Source organism: Corapipo altera, unplaced genomic scaffold (assembly GCF_003945725.1).
Source record: "Corapipo altera isolate COAL_440 unplaced genomic scaffold, ASM394572v1 2b, whole genome shotgun sequence".
In the NCBI taxonomy this organism is placed as follows: Eukaryota; Metazoa; Chordata; class Aves; order Passeriformes; family Pipridae; genus Corapipo; species Corapipo altera.
The window spans coordinates 27,061,322-27,087,360 of record NW_020884874.1 but is presented as its reverse complement, the minus strand read 5'-3'; the positions used below and the strand labels follow the sequence as shown (position 1 = coordinate 27,087,360).

Sequence of the window (26,039 nt, the reverse complement as noted above, 5' to 3'; positions counted from 1 at the left end):
CCGGGGAGTGCCGCCACCTCCCCTCCGGCTATACCGGGTGCGGGCAGGGGTGCGCGGTGCGACGTGCCCACCGCAGCCCCCGACGGCCGCCTGGTCTCCTGCCTGGCGAGGCGGAATCACCCCGCCGACGGGGCTCCGCTTCCTGCAAAACTATGTCATTAATAAAAATCAAATAAGGGCCGGGGGGGCGGGGGGAAGGGAGAAGGTGGGGGAAGAGGTAGGGTGCGCTGCTGCTCATGAGTTAAATATAAGTCTCTGACTGTCCTGAACAAAGCGACCGTCCCCTTGGGAAGGGTGACGTCTCTCCAGTAACGTGATTGCTTCTTTGGAAGCAGAAACGTGTAAACGCTATAAAACGCGGCGGCGCGGCGGGCAGCTCAGAGCGTGCGGCGAGACGGAGCTCTCCTCTTCATCCTCCTCCTCCTCCTCACCCTCTGCCGCCGCTCCGGCAGCCGCGCAGCCGGGCAGGGCGCACTCCTCCAGCACCGCCTCGCTCCGCGCCCGCACAGCCAGACCCACCGACGGACTCGCGGCTCCGTGAGTAACTTTCCCTCCGCCGCAGCGGCAACTTCCCAGCGGATGAGGAGGGTATCCCCGTCCCGCACCCACGCTTCCCTTCTCCCCTCCCGGACCCGCAGGGAAGACGTCTCGGCCGTCGGGGGAGTAGGGAGCAGTTTTGACGGCCCCGGGCAGCCGTGGAGGGACCCTTCCTTTTTTTACCGCCTAAGTCGCTAAGCCCCGTGGGCTGCTGCCCCTCACAGCTGGCCGAGGGTCGCCTTCTGGGGTGCCAGCTCTCCCTGCTGGCAGCAGGGTCGCGGTGGCGGGGGAGCTGCCAGCGGGGTCTCTCTGGACCGGGACCGCGGTTGGGACGGGGCCGGGTGCCGGGGCAGTTGCGCGGCGGCCCAAGGCGAAGCCCCGGTACCTGGGCGCGGGGCCCGTCGGTGCGGGCGGGCCGGGTCGGTGGGTGACGGCTGCGCTCTTCCCTCCGCAGGTGGCGGCCATGGAGCACCGCGGCGCCTCCCCGCTCCTCCTCGCCCTCGCCCTCCTCAGCGCGCTCTGCTGGCGGGCGCGGGCGCTGCCCCCGAGAGGCGCCGCCTTCCCTCCCGTGCCGCGGTAAGGGCCGCGCTCCGCGCCGCGACCCGCCGGCCCGCATGGGCCTGCCCGGCCCCTCCGGGAGCCGAGAGGGGCTGTGAAAGAGACAGTCCTCCGTTGCGCCCTTCCAACAAGCGCGCAGTGCCCTTCCAACAAGCGCGCAGTGCCCTTCCAACAAGCGCGCAGTGCGGCGCCTCCCGTCGGGGCGTTTGTCCGGGGACGGGAGGGTGCGCGAGGTCTTCAAGGCGAGGCTCCGGTCAGGCGCGTCCCGGCCGGTGCCCGCTGATCTCACCTGTAAAAGCCCCCGGGACACGGACTCACCTCCCGCGGTGGCTGCAGCGGCGCTGCCCCACGGGCTGGGAAGCGGTGACCGCGGTATGTGCGGGAGGCGGAGGAGATGTAGGTTACGGTGTGCCCTGGGACGTGAACGTGTCGGTCAGAACAGACCGGTGTGTATGTAGGTTTTGTACCACTAAGTGCTTTGGCTGGTTGAAGTTCCTATTAGTTGTTCAGCTTAGTTAAATCAGATGGTAGAACGGTACGGTTTACATTTAGGTAAGAGGAATATAATGTGTATAAATACCAGTGGAAAACAGTACGGCAAACCAGCACGGTGACTGACTTACAAAAGGTGTGACTTGAGCTGGTTTATCTTATGTAGCAACTTAGCACGATTTTTTTACCAGACAGAAGTCTTACATGACTCAGATACATAAGCAGTGCCAACAGTGACCACAAAATTACAAGAGCGATAGCCTATCCTACTTTTAATATGTGATTTCTGCACATCATCACATGCAGGAGTTTCCTACAGTGATGGGAGCCTATTGTCTGCCAGAGAACATAAGAGTAGCCAGAAGGAATGTCTGATATCATACCACTGCTATGCAGTCACACTGCCCTTGATAAAATATGACACATCATAAGAAACAGCAGTATATGAAAATGTGAAGTAACTGTAAATCAGTTTATACAAAGCAATTGCTGTGATAAACATTTTAAGAGATTAAATGTGAACATTTATGAGAGAATAAAAACACATAGAGATACATGACTGAACTTTGTATATTTAAATTAAAGTTCTTGATGTATTTGTTTTCTTTGGAGAAGGCCTAAGAACTGTTTCATTATGCATTTCAGTGCATATCTTAAATCTTAACTGGGAGGTTAGTACACAGGAACTGTTTTCACTTTGCAAGTGTAGTGGCTGTTAATTCCATCCGTCATTTATACAAAATATAGTTGTTAGAAAAAGTTTCGTGGTTGTCACTTGTGCTGTAATCACCACACATTATGCACTGTTCACTGAAATAAACTGCGTGTAATGACAACATATATTTAGAAAATATACATTTGAGAGAAGGATCTGTTAAGTCAATTAATCTACCATTCAGCATTGATTCTACCTGAAAGTGACTTTTATTTTATCTAGACTTCTTTAAAATGCCTTACAGATTAAAGTAGGTAGATGTGCATTTTTGACACAACCCAAAATGTAAGATACATTGAAGTGTTGCATGTCCTCAGCTAGCTGTACTTTATATGGTTTCTTTCTCCAACAGATTGGGAAACAGAATGCCATTTGATGGAGCCAGTGAACCTGACCATGCCCGTGGGTCATTAAAATCAGAATCAGACATTTTGCAGAACACACTACCTGAAAATGAGAAATTCTATTTTGATCTGTCCAGAATTATTGATACGTGAGTTTCTTCATTATCATAAATACAAATGATGATGGACTACTTGATTTATGCCATTCGCATTTTCAAATTAAGAAACAGGAAAGGAAGATTCAATTACAGAAGAAAAACACACAGCCGCTGGTTGAGTACTGGTAGCAGTAGGGATGTTGGCAGAAATGTTGATTTCATTGCCATTCTGGCATGATGAATGCGTTCACTTTCCAGGAAGGGCTAAAAATTATATTGTGAAAATCTGGAAGCTGTTTTATGAAATTAGTTTAATTTAATATGTACAATAGATAAATTAAGGAAAGCAGTATGATTACAAAATGAACGTTATCAAAATGATATGAACCCAGGCTGTATTGTAGAGTTTATTTATTGTCCATTTCAGAAATGCAAGGCATGCTGATGGAATTTTCACCAGTGTCTACAGCCATCTTTTGGCTAAACTTGCTGTGAAGAGATATCTGCATTCGCTTATTAGAAAACGAGTTAGGTGAGGTGACACTTACATTAGGTAGATTTTTTTCCTAGCTGACTTCACTGGCATCTTTTTTCCCTTCTGTACCTAAGTTCTCCTTTTTGTGATTTAGAGATAATGAAAAAGAAGATTCTATAATTATGGGAGGAGCTGAAAATCCTATATAAGTATTTAGTCATATTACTAAATGATTATGTTACTATTTATTCCTGATACAGTTGTGAGAGGTAGAGCAATAGACACTGTACAAAGCATGGAAAATATATACTGGCAATATTATAATGATTAGCATGGTAATTTGCTAATTCTTTTTCTCTGGTTGTGTTTTTACTAGCTTGGTGGATGAATGGCAAAAGTAAATACAAAGTGAATGATTATTCAGTACTTACATAACAACGGGGAAATGCTCAATGAAATTAAGAAAAAATTGGTTTATAGTGAAAATGTAAAGGAGTTGTTTTTTCCAACTATAGAACATATTACCAGATGTTTGTGAGATCCGTATTGTAGCAGGATTCAAAAAAGAAAGAACAAAATTTGTAGACAAGGGGTCTGGATGCAACTTCCAGGCCGGGACATTCATAAACTAATGGTTGTGGGGTGCTGGGGAGGATCACTGTATACTTTTCTTGTTTTCATATCCCTAAGCAGCAGCTACGGTTACTGTTGGGAATGTATTAGTAGAACGCTTTGGACTGATCCACTATGACAGTTCCATTGAGAGGCTACTCCATAGGCTCAAAAGCTGAGTAAAAATTAGGTCCTCCATTTGTGTCAATGCTGCCTTTGTTCCAGAACATATAATTCCAGTTTCTCATATGTTATAAACTAACACAGATAATTTAAAACAGAACACACTGAGGCTTCCCAAGATTGTGAATGAAAAATAGGCCTCCAGGTCTGGATTTCACAAGGTGTGTTTTTTTCTTCTGAAACCTCCTTAGAACAAATAATTATAGCTACTTATGGGATGCTACACTTACTTTCCTCGGTGGCAGGCTCCGCCTTCACAGCATTCAATATGAACAGTGATGGGGTCCTTTAAGACTTACTATGACTTAAACCAAGCTACACCTTGGCATTGTACTAAAATTTTACACAGTTTGTACTAATATTTACAAAAATTATAGACATCAGAATAAAATCTATTTATTTAAAATAGTAATCTGGGCTATGAGAACAGATAGGAGGGAGTAATGAATTCCACACTCAACCACGTGATCTTACAGAATTCCTGGGACAAGTGATCTAGAAATCATTGAGTATGGATCCTAATTGCATGGGCCATGGCAAAGTTGAGTAGGAGAAAAAAATCAGTGGAAGGTGTGCCCAAAAAGACTGAATACTAATCTTTGGAATTTGATCCTTTTTATTTAAATACACAGTAAGCAATAAAGCCATGGTTTCTTTTCAACAGAATAAAGATCCAAAGTCATAGTTGGGAATGAAAGTAGAAATGAAAATTTAATTTTATTTAGCTAATCAATATTGTAAAGTTTGTTTCACTCATTTAAAGGTATCTACTTTTAACCAGATATTATCTATTAATTTTTTCTTCATAATTGTATATTGCCAGCTCTCAGGACAGTCCTGTCAAACGCCATTCTGATGCTGTCTTCACTGACAACTACAGCCGCTTTCGAAAGCAGATGGCTGTGAAGAAATACTTAAACTCAGTTTTAACTGGAAAAAGAAGGTACTACAAGAAAGCAAATATATATTGTTTCCATACTTTTGTGGTATTAAGACAGAAAAGGTTTATATCCATTTATGTATACAGAGAGGGGAAACAAGAGGCAATGAACATTAATGACTTGATAGCATAGTTTATAACATGGTTTTCAAATACAGACAACATTTTCTTCCTGACTGGAACAGACACTACAATCAAATTAGAATAGAAGAATAAAGAGGAGACTGCTTCTGGCAATTTTAAAAAGCTTCTGACAGATTCAAAAATGTTTTTATTTATGAGAAATCTTCTTAAGGAAAGAATCCATAGAGCTATGGAACATAAGAAACAATTTTATAAAGAAATTTGTTGAAAATTTTCCTCTAAATAAATACATAAAATGAAAATTTAGAAGTCCATAGAAGGCCATATGTCCTAATCAGTATAGGTGAGAAGTGCCAGCATACATTTTTGTAGACCCTGTATTCTGTCTATATATTCACTCATTTAGACATCTGCTTTTAAATGGCTCTTCATTCATTAAACAAACTATTTCACATTTTATAGCACTTCGGTATAAATATAATAAAATGTGCAGAAGCTAGAAGGTGGCTTTGCTTTCTTTTTTTCTTTTTCTTCTGAGAGCAATAAAACTTGTTTCTGATCCACAACAGCCAGGAAGAGCTAAACCCTGCTAAACTTCGAGATGAAGCAGAACTTCTTGAACCTTCCTTCTCAGAAAACTATGATTCTGTAGATGAGCTGTTGAGCCACCTCCCTCTGGTATGCCCAGATTTTCTTTCCTCTTATCTTGACTCGACCCATAAAATGAGATTAATTGTGTATGAAATGCGATCTATTAGCAAATCAGAATCATCTAGGAAAGGGAGTCATGTTCCATGAAATGCTTATGTTATAGAGATTGTGTCTGAATAAAATAATAATTTTAATAATAAGATTTAAGGTATCCCATGAATGCTCTTATTGAAAATTCATAATTAAATGCCACTGTTAATAATGCACCTAACTCACTGGGGTGTTTCAACCAGTATGCACTGTAGAATAAAACCAGAACTGACTCATTTTTAATTACAAAGACTATTATTTCTTCAGAAAACAAACTCAAGGATCTTTCTTTTAATTAAAAAAAAAATGCTGCAGATTTTGTTTAACATCTATTTCATCAGAAAGGAGTTGCCCCCAGAACTAAGAGGATCAGCAACATGAACTTTATGCATAAAGAAAGCACTTGACCCCCACCTAAGGGAGGATCATCTGACATGCAAATATTACAGTTGCTGTTTTCTATTTAGCTACCACTATTTTTTTTCTAAAATCATTCACAAATGCGTTTCGTTGGTTTACTGAAATGAAAACCTTTCTCATCAACACTTGCAGGAACATAACGTTGAAAAGGTAACATAAAAACATAAAAGTTAATTGAGTTTGGTATTCTTGAAAGTGCATTGTCAAACTGATGGTAGTATGGTTTTTGGCATTCAGCTATGTCTCAAATACAAGCAAGAAAAAAGATTAAAAGATTACTCTTGAGGATAACTTTTTTGGGGGGAGGAGGAGCTGGGGATGATACAAGAAAAGACATTTCTCCAAACTTTGTTTCCTTACTAGACTTAAAAAAAAAAAGAGAAAATATTCTTTTCCTTTCCAGTTCTTCTTAAGTTCCCAAATATTAGAAAGGACATAAACTGCTTATGCTTTGAGGATTGAAATAATTTGTAAGTGATGTGGTTCTGGAAAGAAATGTTCTTTCTAGATAAGATTATCATGACACATATCTGCTCCTGGATTTTGCACCTTCTAAAACTTCTGGCATTGACTAAATGAGAAAGAGTAGTAGTGCAGCACTTTTAAAGCATATTTCTCCTTTGCTTTTCAGGACCTCTGAAGGACACCTGGTAAAGTCTATGACAAGAACAAGCTATTTTTGAGTTCCACATAGTATTTCAAAGAGATGACTTTAGTCATCAAACCAGAACAAATATGTTGTGAAGTGACAGTTGTGATATATTTGTTTCTTATGTAATAAAAGTTGATATTTACATTGTAAATATTACTCTAGAGTTCTCTACTGAAAGCTGTACATATGGATGCCAGTTTAACTTATGAGAAGTCTGTGAGTCCATATGCTGTAAATCCTTTCCTTCAATAAATTCATTTGAAAATGAGTGTGCAGCTGAAAAGAGCCCATCTTGACTAATTAATTGGCTTATTTTAGATGTGGTACAACTTCAGACAAACATGTAGGATAATAAGAATACATCTCCAGATAGCTCCATAACCAGCATGTAAAAACATGAGGAAAAGAATGTGCAAACTGTGTAAAACTGCTTTACAAAGATCTCTGAAGGTTATTGCCAAGAAAAAGGCAAAGCTTTTCTAGCAGCTTACCAAGCTATTAGCGAAAATAAAAAAGCATTAAAAATTTGACGTCCAGAAGCATCTTTCCTTCCTGTTCACATTTTTAATATTTCACAACATACAAATTATATTAAGACCAAAAATGTATCCTTTATTTTCAGTTGTGTTTTGTATGTGGTGGAGCTGACAAAGCACTAAAAGAATGCAATCCCTTGATTCGTTTGATGCCTAAAGTCATCAGTTATTCTACACTTAATTGTAGCTTTGATGATGAAATTATTGCTTATATATAAAATAGATCTGAAGACAGTTTACTATTTTTTTAGGATGAATGTAATTTACAGACATGCAGACAATAAATAATTCTATTATCATGGCAAACAATTGCTGGTTTGAATCAGTGCTACAGGTAACTGGAACAGTAGAGGTCCCAGCAAGTCCTGTCTCTACTATAATAGTAGAGGAAGATAATATTTTTAACTGATTTATGCTATGTTATATTAGAAAGATGAACCAATGAGCCTCCAGTTCCCATTTCTGTAGTTTCCTATCACTGTAGATGACTGTGGAACTGGAAATATGCAGCTGTTTGATTCACAGCACTGTTGCTGTGAATCAAAATCTGGATGTATTTTATTAAGTTTGTGGATTTAACCAATTAGATCATTTTCTAAAGAGTCATTTATTGTTGTAAGACTAAGAGTTCCACTGCAATAAGGACGGTGCGTGGTACTGCATGCACAACATATGAAATCCATATTCTTGAGTGATACCAGCCATAATAATCTCATGACTCCCCTTTCCCTGCCTAGAAAAAGATGAAATTTGAAGTAGGAAAACTTATCAGACCTACTTACAAGCTCAATTTGGAATTTCAAACATAGTTATAAATCATACATATGCACACATAGACAGTGATAAAACTAATTTGCAAGTTTCACTGACAAGTTTACTTTTCCCATTTAGAATGAAACTTCTAACATGATAAAATTTGAGATTTATGGAGACTAGTTCTCATAAATATGTAGCCTTCTGATTTGCAATTTTTTTGAGTATTGGCAACTGCATGTAGAAAGAAAATCAGCTTGCACGGATCAGATGCTAATATTGCTATTTCTATCTAGCCTTGACAGAATCTATTTTAGTCTAAGCCAATGAGTGGTCCACAAAAGTTAGATGCAATTTTGAAGTATTCTCTTGAAAAGTGGTTTTCCACCCCTAATTCCTATCGTATTATGAACATTTCAGTGTAAAAACATCTTTGTAAATACTTGAAGGATACTAACGGACTAACGCTATAGTATTTAATTAGAATTTTTCTTCATTGTAGTTTGAACTATATTGGTATTTCTGGGATAAGTAATCTTTGAAAAAAATAAGTGAAAAAACTCAACTAGAAGCAAAGCTGCATATGGTCTTTATACATAGAATTTTTTGTTTAAATATATGTGATGTTCATTCACTCAGTTTAAAGTAACAAAAATTGGAGTGATCAAACTTTTGATTCCACAATTCCAGAAATATTTTTTTTCTAAGTGTTCCTTTTTTAATTTTTTTTTTTTTACTTACCAATAAGACATCTGATGGAAGAACTTGTCTTCCATGTCTAATATATTATCTCCCTGATATTTTGTTCTCCATAGAAAACCACAGAACCTTGGAACATGCATTTTCTGTGTTACAATGAAGATGGAGTTGTTAGAAAGAAAAAAATGGACACTTATTAGAAATCATATATATATCTGTGTGTATATATATTTTTTAAAATAAAAAATTAATAATTTCATTAAAATAATACCATGGCAGGTTCCTCTGAGAGTTAGCAAATAGAGACAGTCTAAAAGGCATGCTAAATTTTATGTACATTTTAGCAAAACCTAGCACTGACAGGAGAGATTTTAACCTCCAGAATACAATACCTGACTTGATATCTGTGTTAGAGGATGGCTTTTAACTTGTCATAGCAACTTTTGGCATTCTATAGGAGATTTAAAGCCCAATTAATACACTGAGAGGAATTAATTGTGAAAGATGTAACACTGTTCACCTCAACTCCATAGGCAAGTGGTCATGATAAGGTTAAATGATAAAAACGAAGAGAAATTGCAGCATTTCGCTAAATGAGACAAATTTTGAGCCTGTCAATGAGCCTTGACACATGTCACCAATCTTACAGCCCACCTGCAAAATGTCATAAGTGTGGAATCAAAGCATTGCATTAATTAGGAGAATGGAAGGGGCAGCTGCAAAGGGAGTGTCAGGAGTACTGCTAGGAGGAAACAAATACCCAGGAGATTTTGAAGAGCGTCACTGACAGGGAATGCAATCACTAGAGAGGAAGGAATAAAACAGTGAAGCGTTATTGGGGTATATGATAAAGAAACATCTCACCATGTTTTACCAGAATTTCACTTCTAATACAGGGTAGGAATACATGTGATCTTACAGGATAGAACTAATTAGTTTTTGTTTTAAATGGGCTTTGCTTTTTAAAGCTACTGCTTGGAACTCTTTAAGAAAGGGAGAATATCACCTTGGTACATCTTCACCAGGACTAGAAGAGTACATTTTCTGGTTGTAAAACCATGGAGAGGATTTGCATGCTTGGGTTCATCTGTACATTCATCACCCACTCAAGAACAACCCTCAGGATTGTGAATAAAATCATGAGAGTTGCAAATGCTGACAAAACAATTTAAAATTACAGCCAGTAAAAGCACATTAAAAATGAACAAAACTCTAACAACCCCTCTAATAATCTAAATGAGTTTGAGGGGCTATGAGTGTTTGTTCCACCTGAAAGTCTGAGAAAAAAAATTATGCTTAAAAATATGAAAATGGATAACTTGGATCCAAAGCATAGGTATAACTTCATGTATGGGCATATTGAATTCTCCCCAGAGATGGACCTTTTGGGAGGAGATGTATGTATATTTCCTTGCAAGGTATTCAGGGAAGGGAGATGGAAAAGATTGTAAACTGTCTCTTGTGATACTACCTGTGCTTTCCACTACCTCTTTACTTTCCCTTGTTTTCTCTCTCCCTCCTTCACTTACCACAAGCTTTCCAGTCTTAATAATTGCACCATTGCATTGCAAAGCTAGTATATACCTATGCTTTTGAGAGGAACACTTACAGCAGACCTTAAATTTATGGTGCAACAATCTAACAACTGCCGGTCCTGGTTGATGGAGATGAGTATTGCAGAGAACCTGGCAAAACAGATTTGCAAGAGCAACTTGGATTCTGCTCACCAACTGATCCTGACCTCATGAGAGATTTCCCATTTGCTATATGACTGGCACAGAAGTTTGACCTTTCCTTGGATACATCAAACAGAACTTATGTCCTCCCGGGGCTTGCACTGGCTCAGTCAACTGCAATATTTTCAGTTTTTCTCATTTCTGCTCTAGATCAGTCACAGACAAATCACTTGCCAAGTTGCCAAGCTGGTTTGGAACTGGAGGTAAGAAACTAGACACTCAGCTTTTACATCAGTCTTTAAAAAAGTCCAAAGAATAATTTGATATATCTTTCGCTTCTGAAGTAAACAAACAGAAAAAGTGCTATTTCAGTTTTGTACAGATATGTATGCAGATCACTTGGTAGGGAGGGGAAAAAACAACTTTTCCTTGTGAAGATAAGTATTTTCAACAACTTAATTGATCAACTTTTGTAAATAAAAATATGACTAATTATTCAAAGATTAAACTCAACGTGACATAAATCATAATGATACAGTAAAAGAGATAAATATCTAAATATCAACATTACAATGGTGAGAACAGTATTTTCAGTACAGCTTTCTTTTGAGAAAGAATGGAGACTGTTTCTATAATGAGTTGAAAAAAGGAGAAAAAGAATCTTGTTCTTCCCCACTGAGTGAATTATTTAGTATTAGATAGAGTTTTGCATAGGATGATATGCTTAAAAGAGTGTACATGAGGATGGTGCATAAGAGACATTTTCTGAATCTTTTTCTGGATGTTTAGAACCCCTGCTTCACATTTCAAAGAGACCACAGCTTCTAAGAGCCTAAGTTATTTCTAAATGTCATATATAAATGCTTTTATTATGTAAATACAATTACTTAATAATAATTTGCTCTTATCCAACACATATCTTGGTTTTGGAATGGAGGGAAAGCAGAAACTAAAAAGAGTCACTGTTGTTAGATGGGATGTATCAGTGAAGACCTTTCTACTTAGGAAATGTACTCAGAGCAACAGCTTTTGTCAGTAGTTTATGAAATAGCCAAGCTATTAACTGGGAGGTGACACGTCAGCTTTTTGATAGAGGAGAATTCATTTATATGGAGCCTGGGAGGCTCCTAGTTGTTTGCTTATTTTATATACTATTGAACTGCTTTTCACAGAAAGTGGTCACAAATATATTTGACAGATGTCCTATCACCATTTGTTTCTATTCTAACACAGTTCTTCGTCTTTGTCTTTCAGAGAGTCCCTCTTCCCATAATCACAGCCAAAACATCTGCATACTCTTTTAGTCAAGCAATTTTGCTTCTTATTAGGGAGTATAGAAAGCAAACTGCTACATTCTAGAAAGATTCTTCATGAAAAGGATAAATAATATATGCAGAAAGAGTGAGTCTTGGTTAAAAAGTGAGAAGAGTTTGAAAAATTCTAGACTTGGTGCTGATAGTTTCCCATCTGATGATTCCTTCCAGAGTAGTGCATTGTACTTAGTGTTCCAAAGCTGGTGTCAGAACTCTGGTCTTGAGAAGTGAAGTATGTAGTAAGAAGGAAGAAACTGGTAAATGTTGAGGTAGAGTAGATGAAGACTGTGTCTTCAAAAAAGTACTTGGTGTTAAACATAATTTATATATGGCCTTTTATTCCCTGTAGATTTAAGACTCTTGCTTTGAGAAGAAATAGTCATCTCTTGCTGTCTGAGGGCCTCACATCATGGAAGTTCATTCATTAACTTAACAAGCTCCCTCAGGAGCACAGATGAGTTGTTTGTCCCCTAATTCTGCTGCCACACAGACCTAGTGGCTGTACTTGTTGGGAACCTTCTTTTTACTGGCAGTCTAAACGTTTAACAGACACCCTACCAACCACCTGTTACTATCCTAATGTTCTCATTGTAAGAGTACTAGTACTCCTCTCAGGATGTATTTATAGACTGCATGTCCCTCCCAGCCCTGCTTTGTTAGGCTAAAGAAACAGTCTGTCTTGTATCATCTCGTAAATTACTCTAAATTTCCAAGACTGTGCTGGAGCCCCGTGCCCAGTGGGCTCATATTCCGAAGTGAGTTTAACACTCCTAAATTACTGTTTTTCCGATGTAGTTTCACCTTCAAAATTACTAAATGTATCTGAAAGTCTCTTTGTTGCAGACATTTTGGAAAAGTGATTAGAGATTTTGAGGGCCTTTGTCTTGAAGGTCTTGGAAGACCTGATTTTTCAGTCTGGATAATTTTTCTTGTGTTGCTTCTCAAACATTTCTGAGTTTTCAAAAGCTGAGGAAACAAATATACTATACCAACTTGGGGATGGGCTGAGAGGGAGCCACTCAATCCAGTCTGAAATGCATGTAAAGCAAAATGGGATTCTTAAAAAGGCAACTGCCCACGTTATTAGGTAGTTTCCCCTACATCTCTGCATCCTTTCTATGTGGCTATAGCCTGTATTTTTTAATCCAATTTCCTTAATCCTGCAGTCAAGGGAAATTACAAATGCAGCCCTCATATTGCCCTTACATCATCTGTGATACTGGACAGATGAGTGACAGCAGCAGCCCTGTCTTTGCTACTTCTGCCAGCCTAAGGAAGGGGAAATGGAGATCAGTTCACAGGAAAACCCTAGCATGGATAAAGAGAGTTATATATCCTCTGATTTACTCTGTGAGTAATGAGTGGTATAGGTTACACGCTGGCCTGTCACCATCATTAATTCTTCAAAAGGAAGTAGGAAGAGAGCCATGCAAGGACTTAGTGTATTTATGTCATGTATATTAAAATATTGTGCTAAAGTGTAGTGCCAGTGACAATGAGGGGCTGAGGGTCTCCTTTCATCCAGAGCTGAAGGATTACAACAGGGATTACCTTCTGTATTATTAGTCCACTGCTGTGCAAGAATAAAGAAATCCAGCCGAGTGGACTACTTGGGTCATTGCTCTTTGATTTATGATTCATTCTTTGTTCAGTACAGGTGAGAACACAAGTGCTTAATGTACCCTACTTTCATAGAGAAGGGGTTTGATTCTGTAAAGACCAAACTTAATTGGTATTGCTCATTCTGTAGCTTTCTGGCCCCGTTTAAATGTGTTTTCCCGAAGAATGGCTAATTCAAAATTTCATTTTCATGACCTTAGCCCTCTTGAATAGCTCTTTCACATTTACAGCATTCTGAAGGGTTCTGGAATCATATATGAGAGAATTAGCTTGCTTTTGGGTGTTGGAACAAACAGAACTTCACCTGGTAAAGTCAGAACAACCTTTCAATGGGACTTTTCCTTGGCTATTCTTTATAAATGGGTTTGCAGTATCTGATTAATAAGTAAGCACATGGCCAATAGATAATTTATCTCTATAAAAAGGACTAATCCATATAAATGGTCTATGTTATATTTCTAATTGCTTACCTCATAACTATTCCCTGAGAGATATTTATCAGAAATTCTGCTTCAAAGATATACTGAGTTTTATACTAATTTTGTGTTTGTTGAATGATAAACTTCCATATAAAAACAGCATGCTACATGTTTATAATGCATACAGACTATTAAATTATTTTCTGGTAAAAAGTGAAGAAATCAGTGAAGGAGAACCTCTCCTGCCCAGCTTTACTCTGTAACTGCAACAGCAGACCACAGTGAAAAAGATGATGGTTTCAAGGACTTCTACACTGGCTCTGGCAATATTTAAAGCAGATTTCAAGCTATTGTAATCTAGGCTGTTTGATTACACTTTGTAAGAGCTGTGCATCAATAGAGGAGCTCTGGCAGGCTCAGGAACTACAGTTCCAAATTCAGCCCATGACATAGATACAGCATAAAGGATGTGCTTTTCAGCTAACTCTGAACTGGCTGAGGACTTCTTTCTACTGTGGATTTCCCTGAGTACCCACTATTATTTTAGGCTTCTTTGTATTATTGGATATAAATGGAGGAGTCTGAAAGAGCATCTCATTGTGACTTATTTGCAGTACAAGAGTGACACTACAAGAGACAACTTCGTGGAGTATTATCCATTGTGGGAGAATCTGCTGTGGAAAAAATAAGAACAATCCAAGTCCTCAGTAATTTTTAATAAAATTTGAAACTTAATTTGAGAATTGTTATATTTTTTTCTAATTTCTACATTATCATCATCAGAAACAAAGGCTTGGTCAGATCTAATTTTGTGAGATTTTCAGCTCAAATGTTGCAAAAAACTTCCATTTTTTAAAGCTTAGATGCACTAGATACACCCTATAAACCTCTTAGAGAAATTAGCCAGATCCAATAAACTAAGAAGAAAAACTAACTCATATTTTTAATTTTCTTTTTTGATCTATTTCTGCTATTGCAGCTTTTCAGAAATGTGTTGATTAAAGATTTTCATGGAGACAGTAATTTTAAGTAAATTATACAAATAAGTTACCAATGACATCCTGTCCTGCTATCATTTTCCCTTTGCATTCTGCAGCTTTGATACAAGCTTGAACTGGTACATATTGATAATGTTTTGCACAAGGAAACTAAATAAAACCAAATAAAAGTAAATTAAAAATGATCTTATATGTTCTGTCTGTACTTGGTAGTGATAGAAAGTTTTAAGCTGAACCATTCAAACACATACAAAAATTTATTTAGACTTCTTAAAGATGGTTGCACTCTAACCCAGGCAAATCGATGTTTTCAATCTCATTTTTCTTTTACTAGTATTGAGTGCCAGTGAACAATAATTCCAAAAGACTGGATTTTGAAGTGTATCTCAAATGACTTAATTTGCTTAGGAGACAATTTCATTAATGAACTGCTCATCTCCAGTTTAGAAAACATTTGGACAATGTGTGAAAGCAAAATACTCTTCAGATACACAATTATCTTTCTATTTCGATGATGAATCCTGCATGTCTATGACTTCTCTGAATTACTGTGGCTACAGGACTAAACACTGCATTCACAGCCTGCCAAAGGCATGTAGGATGTCTCTGATGTGGAGCAAATGTGACCCCTTCTCCAGTCCTACAACTGATGCAGTCACATCTTGGAGAGAGGTTGCTGTTATTACATATGTCAAAAATAATTGTGTGGAGTTACATATAATTACTCTGAAGATTATTATTCCGTGCCTTTCCTGATAGTCCATATTCCTGGTTAAATTTCTTTTAGTTATGAATATCTTAAAAATATCTCCATAATCCTGTAGACATAAATATCTGAGACCATAACTATAGGATGTAATCCAAGCCACCACTTTTGTATTTGTTCATAGAGTCTTATATCAAGCACATAAAGTATAAGTATTAAAAAAACCCAGTAGCTCGGTGAATAGGATTTTTATTTATATTTTTCTTTTAAATACAACCTCAAAACAAAACAACAGCTTAAAGGTGATTTAATTTTCTTCTGTAATTTCCTTCCTTTCCTGTTTATTCCATTAAGAATAAATACATAGGAGAAAGAAAGCTATTTAAACAAAAAAGATAATACTTATGGGAAACAAGTTTTTGTAAATTAGCAAAGAATAAATTTAGGTGAGAAATGAAATTAAGTTTCTTGCTATCATAGAACTGAAATTATGGAAGCATGTTCAGGCTCAATTTTAAGCTGATGTTTCATAAATTTAGCTCATTTATGAATTTGGTAATTTGATATGGTTCTCCTCTGATAGTAAGGACTAGATCTTGAACATCCAAGGGATCTCAGTGCTATATTCCAAATAAACAATACCAGTAAATAGTAAAGCTTTTCACTATAGTTGTCTGTTTTTTGGCAGACTAATGGAGTTTCACATTGGCTGTTTTGTTGTATAGGTTTACAGATACAGAGAAACTGAGATGTTGGCAATATTGCAGATGCATTGATTTTACTTTTTTAAAACTATCAGTGGATACAGACATGTAAAGAATAATCAGTGTTTTGGGTCACAAAATACTTCTAGAGAAAGTGAAATCTCATACATATTAAAATATCACTCAAAACTAAGGAAGTCTACATTTTTAGGTAGAAAAATGTAACATATTATTATTTTCAATGTTGCATGATAAATAAAATATCATTGGGAAAATATGTTTTGCTGCAAGTTTATTAATTCACTCAATGTACATAAAAATGAACATATGCATATTCTCACACACACTTACATGTATAGTTGTTTTTCTAATTCTTGACAGGTCTTGGACTGTCTGGTAGAAATCACAATCAGAAGAAAACCCTGCAGCATAAAGCATAAATATGGTTGATCTAAACTTTGTTTCCCATTACCTTCGGGTTCATTGTATCATTGAAGTGAATCACTATATCTTTGAAGTTCAGCTTTCATCTCTCTTCAGAAAAATTTTTATAAAAAAATGTACTTTTTTCCTGATTTTTTAGGTTTTTTTGTGTTCCACAGGAAGGAATGCAACAGTTGAGGCCTGGATTCTCTGTAGACTTATTAAGTCCTTGAAAGTCACAGTTGCTTGTTGTTAAACAAAGAATATATGACTGTCTCTACAGATCTACAAAAAAATGAAGACATAGCCTAATCACATATGATATTGTTTGTGTGCACCCAAAAACCTTCTGACACTTAGGAACTGGATATAGATACGGAGAGGGACTATATCACTGTTTTTACAGGTAAGACAAAGAAAGACCCATATAGGGAGAAAACCTGAACTGAATCTCATTCAAGACAATGAAAAACACTGTGGATTAGGAACCAAATGTGATATTTTGATATGCTGAGAGTCTTCTGTATAGTGCTACTCAAGTAATTTGCTGAACTAAGGTATTGAATTAGTATATTAAAGAAAAGAGATACCAGTTTTAGTCACATATTCGGCTTCTAATTGTATTTCTATTTGCATATCACAACTTTGTCACAATCACAGGCATAAATAATGCATTGTGTCAAGTAATATCTTTCTTGAAACTCACATCATAATATGACATGGTACAAGAAAAATATTCAAATTGTATTTAATCATAGAAGTCAAGGTGTTATGTTAATTGAAGTCCATTTTTAGAGCTCTCAGTTTAAATACATTTAATAGGAAAGAAAAGAATGATCAGGTAAGACAGCCATCTCAAATTATTTCTCATTTATAATGGTTTAAGATGTAGGACATGCTAATTAGTTTAGAATGAAAATTCCTGCCTAAGAGCTAGTTGTTAACACAGCCTCTGGCTGAACTGAAGTTCACAATAAATCCCTACCACAAGCTGAGAAATTATTCTGTATCTAAAACGGCCTCTTGACCTAGAGAAAGATCCCAACCACGTGTTTCTGGGATGATTCACATGCATAATTCAGAGGTGATTAGTTGTACTGGTTTCCATACTCCTCAAGGAATAGGAAAGAAATGGAGAAATTAAGAGAGGAAATGTAATTAATGAGCACTTTTAGAAAGGTAGGTCTGATTGCAGCAAGCAACTGAGAAATCTATTAAGATCACAATTAAGTTGTTATTTCATCCGATATGGAAGAGTTCAACATGTTATAATGGCATTCCTGGACAAGAAATTATTTTGCGGGTGGTTTTATTACTTTAAATGTCAAGTTAAGCCCCTAAACTAAAGTGAAAAGAGACCCAAATGCCCTTTCCTCAGGTGTTTTTTTTTTCAGATTCAATTCCTCCTTAATCTAAATCTTTTCAGAGCCCGAGAATATCTGCTAGCGTAAAAATACCGCTCAACCACGCATACAGATACTTCCTTTCCTGCTTGACAGGGATTTTCTTAGCAGGCAGGCAAGGCTAAATATCACCATGGCATTCCCTTAGGAACACTGCATTAGTGTGCATTACAAGATTTTAATGGAGACTGACTTGGATCAGAAGGGCTCCTCACCTGCTCCGAGATCATAAAGTATAAGAGTTGTACTCTTTGAAGGTATAGAAGAAATTGCTACAACTCAGTTTTCACATATAACATTACCTACTCCATGATAATTCTTTGCAGAAACAGCTTTTATTGGATAAACTCATCAACTAAAATTGCAGTGCAAGAAGGAGAAAGCTTAAAAAAGAATTTGAAATATGGAACATGAAAAAAGAAAATAATGGAATAGCATGTAGTAGATTCAGCTTTTGCATTTTTCAACCTGCTCTATATTTCTTACATGTAAGATAGTGTTCAGGAAAAAAAATAGAAAGTTGACTTTTGTTACCTCTATTGAGCTGTAAGCTTTCCATCTCAGATCTTCCCATCAGACTCAGAGCACAGGTCAATGATTTTTGCGTATTGCAAAGACAGATTAAGGAACATACTTCAGTTCTATTGAAAATATACCTACTTTTTCTTCACCCAACCTAATAACAAGGGGAATTGACAAAGCAAAGTAGATACACCCATTTTCCCTTCCAATTTATAGCATGTAGTTTGAAGGAACATTATAGTATTCTCAATGAAACTCTTTGTATAAAATATTTGATGATACTAAAATATACTGATGATATTTCCTCTGATAATTGAATCCATTAAGCATTATTGCTACCTATAGTAACTTATTCAGATTTCACTTGTATTTTGTATGTAATACAAATGTGTTCTTACCTGCACCAACATACTGGAGAGGACAGACAGAAAAAGTTTCAGTCAATCAAAACACAGAAAAAAATCCCTCCAAGCCTTCCACTTGACATCTGGCTCAGCACTGTGATGGAAATAAACATGTATTATAGACATTTGGCTAAATAAAGCCACACTACAGCTGTTATAAAAACTCTGTGGAAAAGATGTCATTGAAAATTGTCAAATCTCTGTGGCCAGAATCCAGGAATTTTGTATTCTCACAAAATGAGATTACAAGATGCCGAAAGTTTCTTAGCTATTTCTGGTTCTTACTTTAAGAAAAGCTTGAGTCTGAATACTTTTCCATATAAAGTGCAACAGCTGATCTATTAAAGGGTATTATTTCTCCTCACAAACCTGGCTTCTTTTACTTCCTGAGTCTGTTTTGGTTGTAACAGCCCTCTACCAAGATTCTACAGATGAGTTAACCAATGTGGCATGAGAAATCAAAATTTAAAATTAAATATTTTGAAAGATGTCTATGAGATAAACCTGAGATATTTACTTAGTAGAACTTCTGTAAAAAAGGACCAAGGATATTTAGAATGAAATACAGAGTTTATTGTTTGTTAAGCTAGGCAGCTATGGAAAGTCTAAAGATTAACATTTCCCTTTCAGGTATCACAAAGCTGTAATTCAAAATGTATTTTATAATAGTGACTTCACTTGGTCATGTTCCTAGAAGGAGTATGACACTTCTGAATACTGTTCTACTATTAGAATATATTTTTAGCTCAGCAGCTGCTAAAAATGCAGGTTGTTGATGCACAGTGTTAATTGGTAAGTACTGGTGAAGAATACAGATGAAAAAATAAGCTTGCATGAGCTGATAAAGCTGTGTTTGTGCCTTGATGTGAGGGGGGTTAAATAAGCAATTGCAGTAATGAAGGTGTCAGATGACTTAGAGAGAAATCATGACTTTTACTGTTTACAGTCTATCAAAACTGACTGTTTCTGACTGTGTCTGATTAGTTTTCTTACCAACAGTTGCTTTGCTGCAGGAGGCCTTCTAGCACTTATTTCTATCTTTTTCCTCCACCCTATCTCAATACATTATTGCAATTAAAACTTTGGTACTCCATTTTTATGCTTGTTTAACACCAGTGATTTCACAGGAATTATACCTGTGTGAAACAGTGTTTGTGCTCCATTAAGCTAAGCATACCATAGGAACATTTTGAACTTATAGTATATGCATATCACAACAAGGAGTAAAGGGTTAGACCCTTGGCATGTCTTCCACAGCTTCAGGATTTTTGATCTAATCAATCTCTTAAAAAGCTTGAAATAAATTTTATTAATCTTAATTTAAAAGTTGCAGGTATCAAGGGGATGATGGAAAATTTCAGTCTTATACTGTTTGTTTGTATTTTTGGTTTTTTGTTGGTTTTGTTTGCTTTTCTTTCCAGGGCAAGGCAACATAATACAGTGAAAAGAGTCCAATTTGAAAGGACACAAACTAACATATATATAGTTGAAATGATGATCGTAGTTTACATCTTTCTGATATCCCAAATTTCAAATGGTGTTGTATACATATGATGGGATTCAGCTTTTTAATACGTAGTCATCTGGAGAAGAAACCATGACACTTTTTACCTCTGCAACATCTGCCCCACAGTTTGGAATAATTATAGTAAAAAGCATGATTACTTTATTAATAACTAATTAGTTTTATACATTCAGCATGCTAGTGGTATTTACACTGTAAGTGGAAGGTGTATTAAAAAGTCAGAGAACAAATACAAGTAGCACTATCGATAGCTGAACTCTGATGTTTAATTTTATATGGGAAATTTGTGTCAGTTTCAACTGGGGAAAAGGAATATATTTTAATACATTAAAATGTATTTCTTCTCTCTCAGTTTTGTTAGAACTGAGATAAAGTTAGATGTACAAATGCCTCTTGAAATTTATATTTGATATAAGTTTCTTGTGTGTATGATTTAGGTGGGTGGAGTATTTGTGTTTTAATATAAAGATGTTTACCACCTTAGTACAAAAATAACCTTCTATTCATAGAATCATAGAATTATAGAATAGTTTGGGTTGGAAGAGACCTTTAAAGTTCATCTTGTTCAACTCCCCTACCTATTTAATCCTAGAAGAAAAGGTTTCATAAGGTCATTCTTTTGCTTATTTGTAAAATGAAGAATTATTTGAATATGGTTGGTGTCTATACCACAGTGGATCCCTGAGGAGATGTTAATGTACCATCTTTCATTAATTGTAAGATATGCAAAAATATTTTGGTCTGAGTCATGGTGAGTTGTAACAAAAAAAAATTTGCCTGTTGCAATCCTATTTCACACCTTCAGAACTCCATTTTGCAACTGTACATCCTCTAGCATCTCTGTCATGAGCTGTGTTTGTACAAAAGAGTTAGAGCTATTTGCATGGAAATAAGATTTGTCTCCAAGCAAGTGTTACCTGCTAACCACTAATAGTATGGAAGTGAATCTTATTAAACTTTACACAAGAGGTATTGTTAATTCCAGTTGCCAAAAATCTCTCAAAGCATGAGAGATTTTTCTTGTAAGAAACCTATTTCTCAGAATGTTGGCTGAGCACATCATATATATAGGCACACAAACAAGGAAATGAATGATGATATATAATATATCTTAATCACAAACCAGAGAGCCTTATTTCATGGAAGAAAAAACTGCAATTTTATTCCTTCAAAAGAGAAGAAATCTCAATCAAACCCTATTGTTTGTGGTGACTGGTGACAATTACTACAAAAGATTAGTGAGCTTGATGTAAACTGGTTCTTAGACTGATCACACATTGCAAGGAGATGTGCTCATGGCCAAGGGAATGTCAGTGATGGGGACATGACCGCTTTTATGGATCCTGCCAGGGCTGAATGTCTACAGCATTTATACTGTCCTACCCTCAGCAGCACAGGATCTCAGCAATCTAATCCTGGTGAGGATTACACACAATATGTGTTTGACAGGGTGTACTTCCATTATTTTCTACAGATATATGCATATGCTTTTGGAAAACAGAGAAATGTGGTAGAGTGACAAAATCAAGGCACAAAGGCAGCGTGTGTTAGCCTTACAATAAATCCTTGGTCCTTCTCTTACACCTTCATGATAGATGCACCTCACCATTAACTATACAGCATGAAAAAATGACGTGTCATAATAGTAATAAAAATCACTGAGTTGACTTTATAATGTTCAGTTACATTAGCTGAAAATATTATAGATAATAATACTGTTAGATTATCAATAAAAATAATTTTTTATTAAAAAGACTGACATCTGTTTCAGGAGAGGCCAAAGTATGTCTCATAACTCATCTGCAGATCATGAACAACGACAACCTGAGTCCTGCACTCTGGTTTATCGCAGAAAAGAAGTTGCCAAACAAAGCCAACTGTTGTGTGCCATTTTGTTGTGGCACATAAATTGCCGGCTGGATTTTTTTCTGCCAGAGTGTCATATGCTGAATGACATAATATTAATTAAAACCAAACAACTAAATTATCAATAGACACTGAAAGTCTGATATGAAATTAATGCTTTCGCTGAAAACAAGCTAAAATAAATAATGTCTTATCTTTTTCATCGTAACATGGAAAAATGAGTGTAATGGGTTTAACCCGTGGCCAGGTTTTGGAGCAGAGAGGGGCTATAGGGTGACTTCTGTTGGAAGCTGCTAAAAGCTTTCACTGTCCTATGAGAAGCCAATGGCAACCAGTTCCAGGAGGGATTTCCCGTTACTGGCCAAGGCTGAGCCAATGAGAGGCACTTCTATGATAACATATTTGAGAAGCAGAGGAAGAGAAGGTTGTTGTGCAGAAGAAATTCCAGCCCGGGAGAACAAGCTGTCATGAAGGTCACTGCAGATGGAAGGGGAAGGGGGGGTCCTTTCCCCGCCCCCTGCCCCCCCCCAAAAGCAGGGCAAAGACTTAGAGCTTTAGCCCCTGCAGCCCATAAAGAACTATTGGAGTGCAGGAAAACACATGAAGGAGGCTGTGACCCCTGTGGGAGGCCCAAAATCGAGTGAAGACCTGCTGGAGACCTGTGGTCCGTGAAGAGGGAAGCCCATGCCGGAGCAGTTGTTTTCCAGGTAGGACTTTGTGTCTCCCCCTTGGGAGACCCACGTTGGTACAGCTTAACCCATGAAGGATTGCATCCCCTTGGGGCAGTCATCCACGGGGCGACAGGTTGAAAAGAACTGTTGCCCAAGGGGTGGATGGACTCATGCTGGAGAGGTTCATCAAGGACTGTCTCCTGTCAGAGGGACCCCACGGAAACAGGGTAAGGACTCAGACTTGTAGAGACCTCCCCTGTAGCCCGTAGTGAAGACCATAGTAACGCAGGTATCCCTCTATATAAGATGGTAGTCATTAAAAAAAACAAACAAAAGAGAGACATTAAAGAGCCATTTCCACTCTTACCCAAACCTGAAGAAACCTTAAGACAAGGAAAGTAGTCAAATCTTTATATTTTCTTGCATGTCTTAGGTTCTGATGCTGGAAGAGTCCCAAAGCCCCTCATGTTGCAACAGATTTGATGCTCACATCTCATAAATATCCACAGTATGTGCTACTGCCTACCACATCTGGGTGTGTTGAGCTGCAGCTGTTGTCTGAACTCACCTACACATCCACATCCCAGTTTTAGTCCTCCATCCCCAATGAATGGTAAAATTCCTCCTTTGGCAACAATCTGGCAGTGTGAAAACATAGGGGTCCTCAGATACTGACAGAGCAGGTTCCAGCTCAACTTTCTAGTAAATTGTGATAACCAAAGGGATTATGCATTTAGGCAATGGTCAGGGAAAATGAATGTTCTTGAGTCCTTCTGTTGAAAGTGCTTCATTATAAATGGGCTAAAAACCCCTCCGTGATACCAGAGAAACAGCAAAACTGAATGAGGCTGGGAGAAGCATAGAATCTTGCAAAATCTTTGTATTTATTTCATGGGTTTTGAGTTAAGGTACAGACTATAAGTTTTGTAAGAAAGGGAATAGTACAGGCATCTATATTATGGAATATACAAAAAATAAACAAAATAAATCCTGATAGTGTTCGAAAAAGTGTCCTATCCCTTGAGATATCCTGCTGAATCAGGATGGCCTACATTAGGAACAGCGCATTCACGGTTTGCAGATAGTCTGTTGAGTCCTACTGTGTACAGGGAGCACTGGCACTAATTGCCAGCAGTTTTTGGACAGCCAATTCCATGTTATGTTGCTGAAAGCCTTGATTTTTCAGTCAAAGAGCAATGGTGGAGGCAGAAGACTTTCAGTACCCATCCAGTGGTGTGTCTACCCTGGTAGGCATTAATTCAAAGCATGACAACACTGCTTTTCTTTCTGTGACTGTTTGTAGCTCTAGCACTTCTGAAAGCGTATTAAGAAGGAGGACAAGTAATTTTCTGAATTCTGAAGTCCAAGATCATGGCAATCAAAACACCCTCAGCACCGCACTAGATGGCTGTTTGATGACAATGACTTTTGGCCAATCTGGATATAACTTAGTCTCAAAGTGCAAATCCAAGGGAAGCTGCACAATCAGTTCCATTTTAAATCTGAAAGCAGTAAAAACTATACTAAGCAGACTTGCCCGAGTAAGTAGTAAGAAGGCCTCAAGTGACATGAGGTTTTGTGAGGAGTATGAAATTCACTTTTCCTGTGCTGGAGTTGAACTTTTTTTTTGGTCAACACCACAGTGATGTTGCTTATTAAAAAGTGAATCTCTGATGACTAATGAGATCTCTGAAAGGAACAGACACTTTTTATCAGAACTGATTTAGATAAATACATAAAAATAAAGAGGAAAAAATCTTCAGTCAAAACCTCTTTTCTTCTAAGCAGGTACCAGTATAAAACTGTATTATCTGACACATAAGCTGCTAATAGATGACATAAAATTCAATACACCATTAATCTTGTTGTTATTAACCTCTGGGATAGTCATTGTTTCTCAAGTCTAATCATATTTCACATTGATATTACAGTGCATAGGTAAGGAGCTCAGAACACTTTTAAGATATTAATTAAAGCTCACCAAGAACACTCCTGGGAAGCAGAACTAGAATCATTAAAATCATCTGACAGAGGAGGAGAAACTAAGATGTAGAGAATATAAGCAACATATTTAATATCCCACAAGACCAGAAATTAAATCCAATATCCTCAGCTGTCAATTTGTTGTAGTTCCTTGGTACAAGCCTTTTGCATTTAAAGCGTATTAAAAGATGAACAATGTCCCCTGAAAAATCCAGCTCCTTTACTGCTTAAACTAGAGTTACAGGTGGACTGAGCACTGCCTGGTGTCAATACATTGCTGAACAGTGCCTGGTGTCTGGAGATGCATCCTGTGACCCAGCTCCACTCCTCTAGCAGGAACAAAAGATGAAAATAAGCCATAAAATGCCCATTCCTCAGAGTCAATGAGTGCAGCATGACTTGAAATCCTGGGCACCTTCCACTTACTAAAATACTGAATTTAGCCACTAACCCAAAAGGACAGTTCACCTAGTGCTCACATGCTCAATGCATATTAAGGGAGCATGGATCACTTTCCATGTCTAAAGATGACTTAAAACTGCTACAGAAAAATCTTGACATTGATAAACTTTCTGAGTGGAAAGGATTGTGCAGTCATTTAACCAAAGCCTAATGGAATAATATATGAATTTTACATGATATTTAGAATGAAAAATTAAATTCTCCAACATTACATTTTGGATATTTCAATTTCCTTGTAAAACCTGTACCTATTGTTGCTTATGTTTTCTGTTCAGGACTACACTTTTAATAAACTAAATTCAAATATCTACAACTAGAAGTGATTAAAAGTCTACCAAGAATATATTTGGAAATCTGTAAGGCAGATTTACACTATTTCAGACTGGTATTCTGAATATAATCTTTATTTTGTTTTGTTTAAATGTTGCATTTTAAATGAGAATGTTTTTCCAGTAAACCACACAAAGAGAACTACATAGCATTTCGGTATTTTAAAGCTCATTTT

General features: G+C 37.4%; 1 protein-coding gene across 2 annotated transcripts; it reads left to right on the top strand.

Moving 5' to 3' along the window:
- Positions 1-282: 282 nt before the first annotated feature.
- Positions 283-7,134, top strand: VIP (vasoactive intestinal peptide). Of its 2 annotated transcripts, XM_027634122.1 has the most exons (7): positions 307-537; positions 992-1,113; positions 2,655-2,795; positions 3,172-3,276; positions 4,838-4,957; positions 5,608-5,716; positions 6,831-7,134. In XM_027634122.1, exons 2-7 carry the CDS (start codon positions 1,001-1,003, stop codon positions 6,837-6,839), a joined length of 597 nt encoding a protein of 198 aa, XP_027489923.1. In that variant the 5' UTR covers positions 307-537; positions 992-1,000; the 3' UTR covers positions 6,840-7,134. The 2 variants fall into 2 exon arrangements, with proteins under 2 accessions (XP_027489925.1, XP_027489923.1); XM_027634124.1 differs by lacking the exon at positions 3,172-3,276 and having other exon boundaries at positions 283-537.
- The last annotated feature ends 18,905 nt before the right edge of the window (positions 7,135-26,039 follow it).

Excerpts from the sequence above, each read along its gene's own strand:
- VIP (XM_027634122.1), top strand. The coding sequence starts at position 1,001 with ATGGAGCACCGCGGCGCCTCCCCGCTCCTCCTCGCCCTCGCCCTCCTC. Across the intron at positions 3,277-4,837 it reads CTTATTAGAAAACGAGTTAG|CTCTCAGGACAGTCCTGTCA; the intron begins GTGAGGTGACAC and ends GTATATTGCCAG. Across the intron at positions 4,958-5,607 it reads GTTTTAACTGGAAAAAGAAG|CCAGGAAGAGCTAAACCCTG; the intron begins GTACTACAAGAA and ends GATCCACAACAG.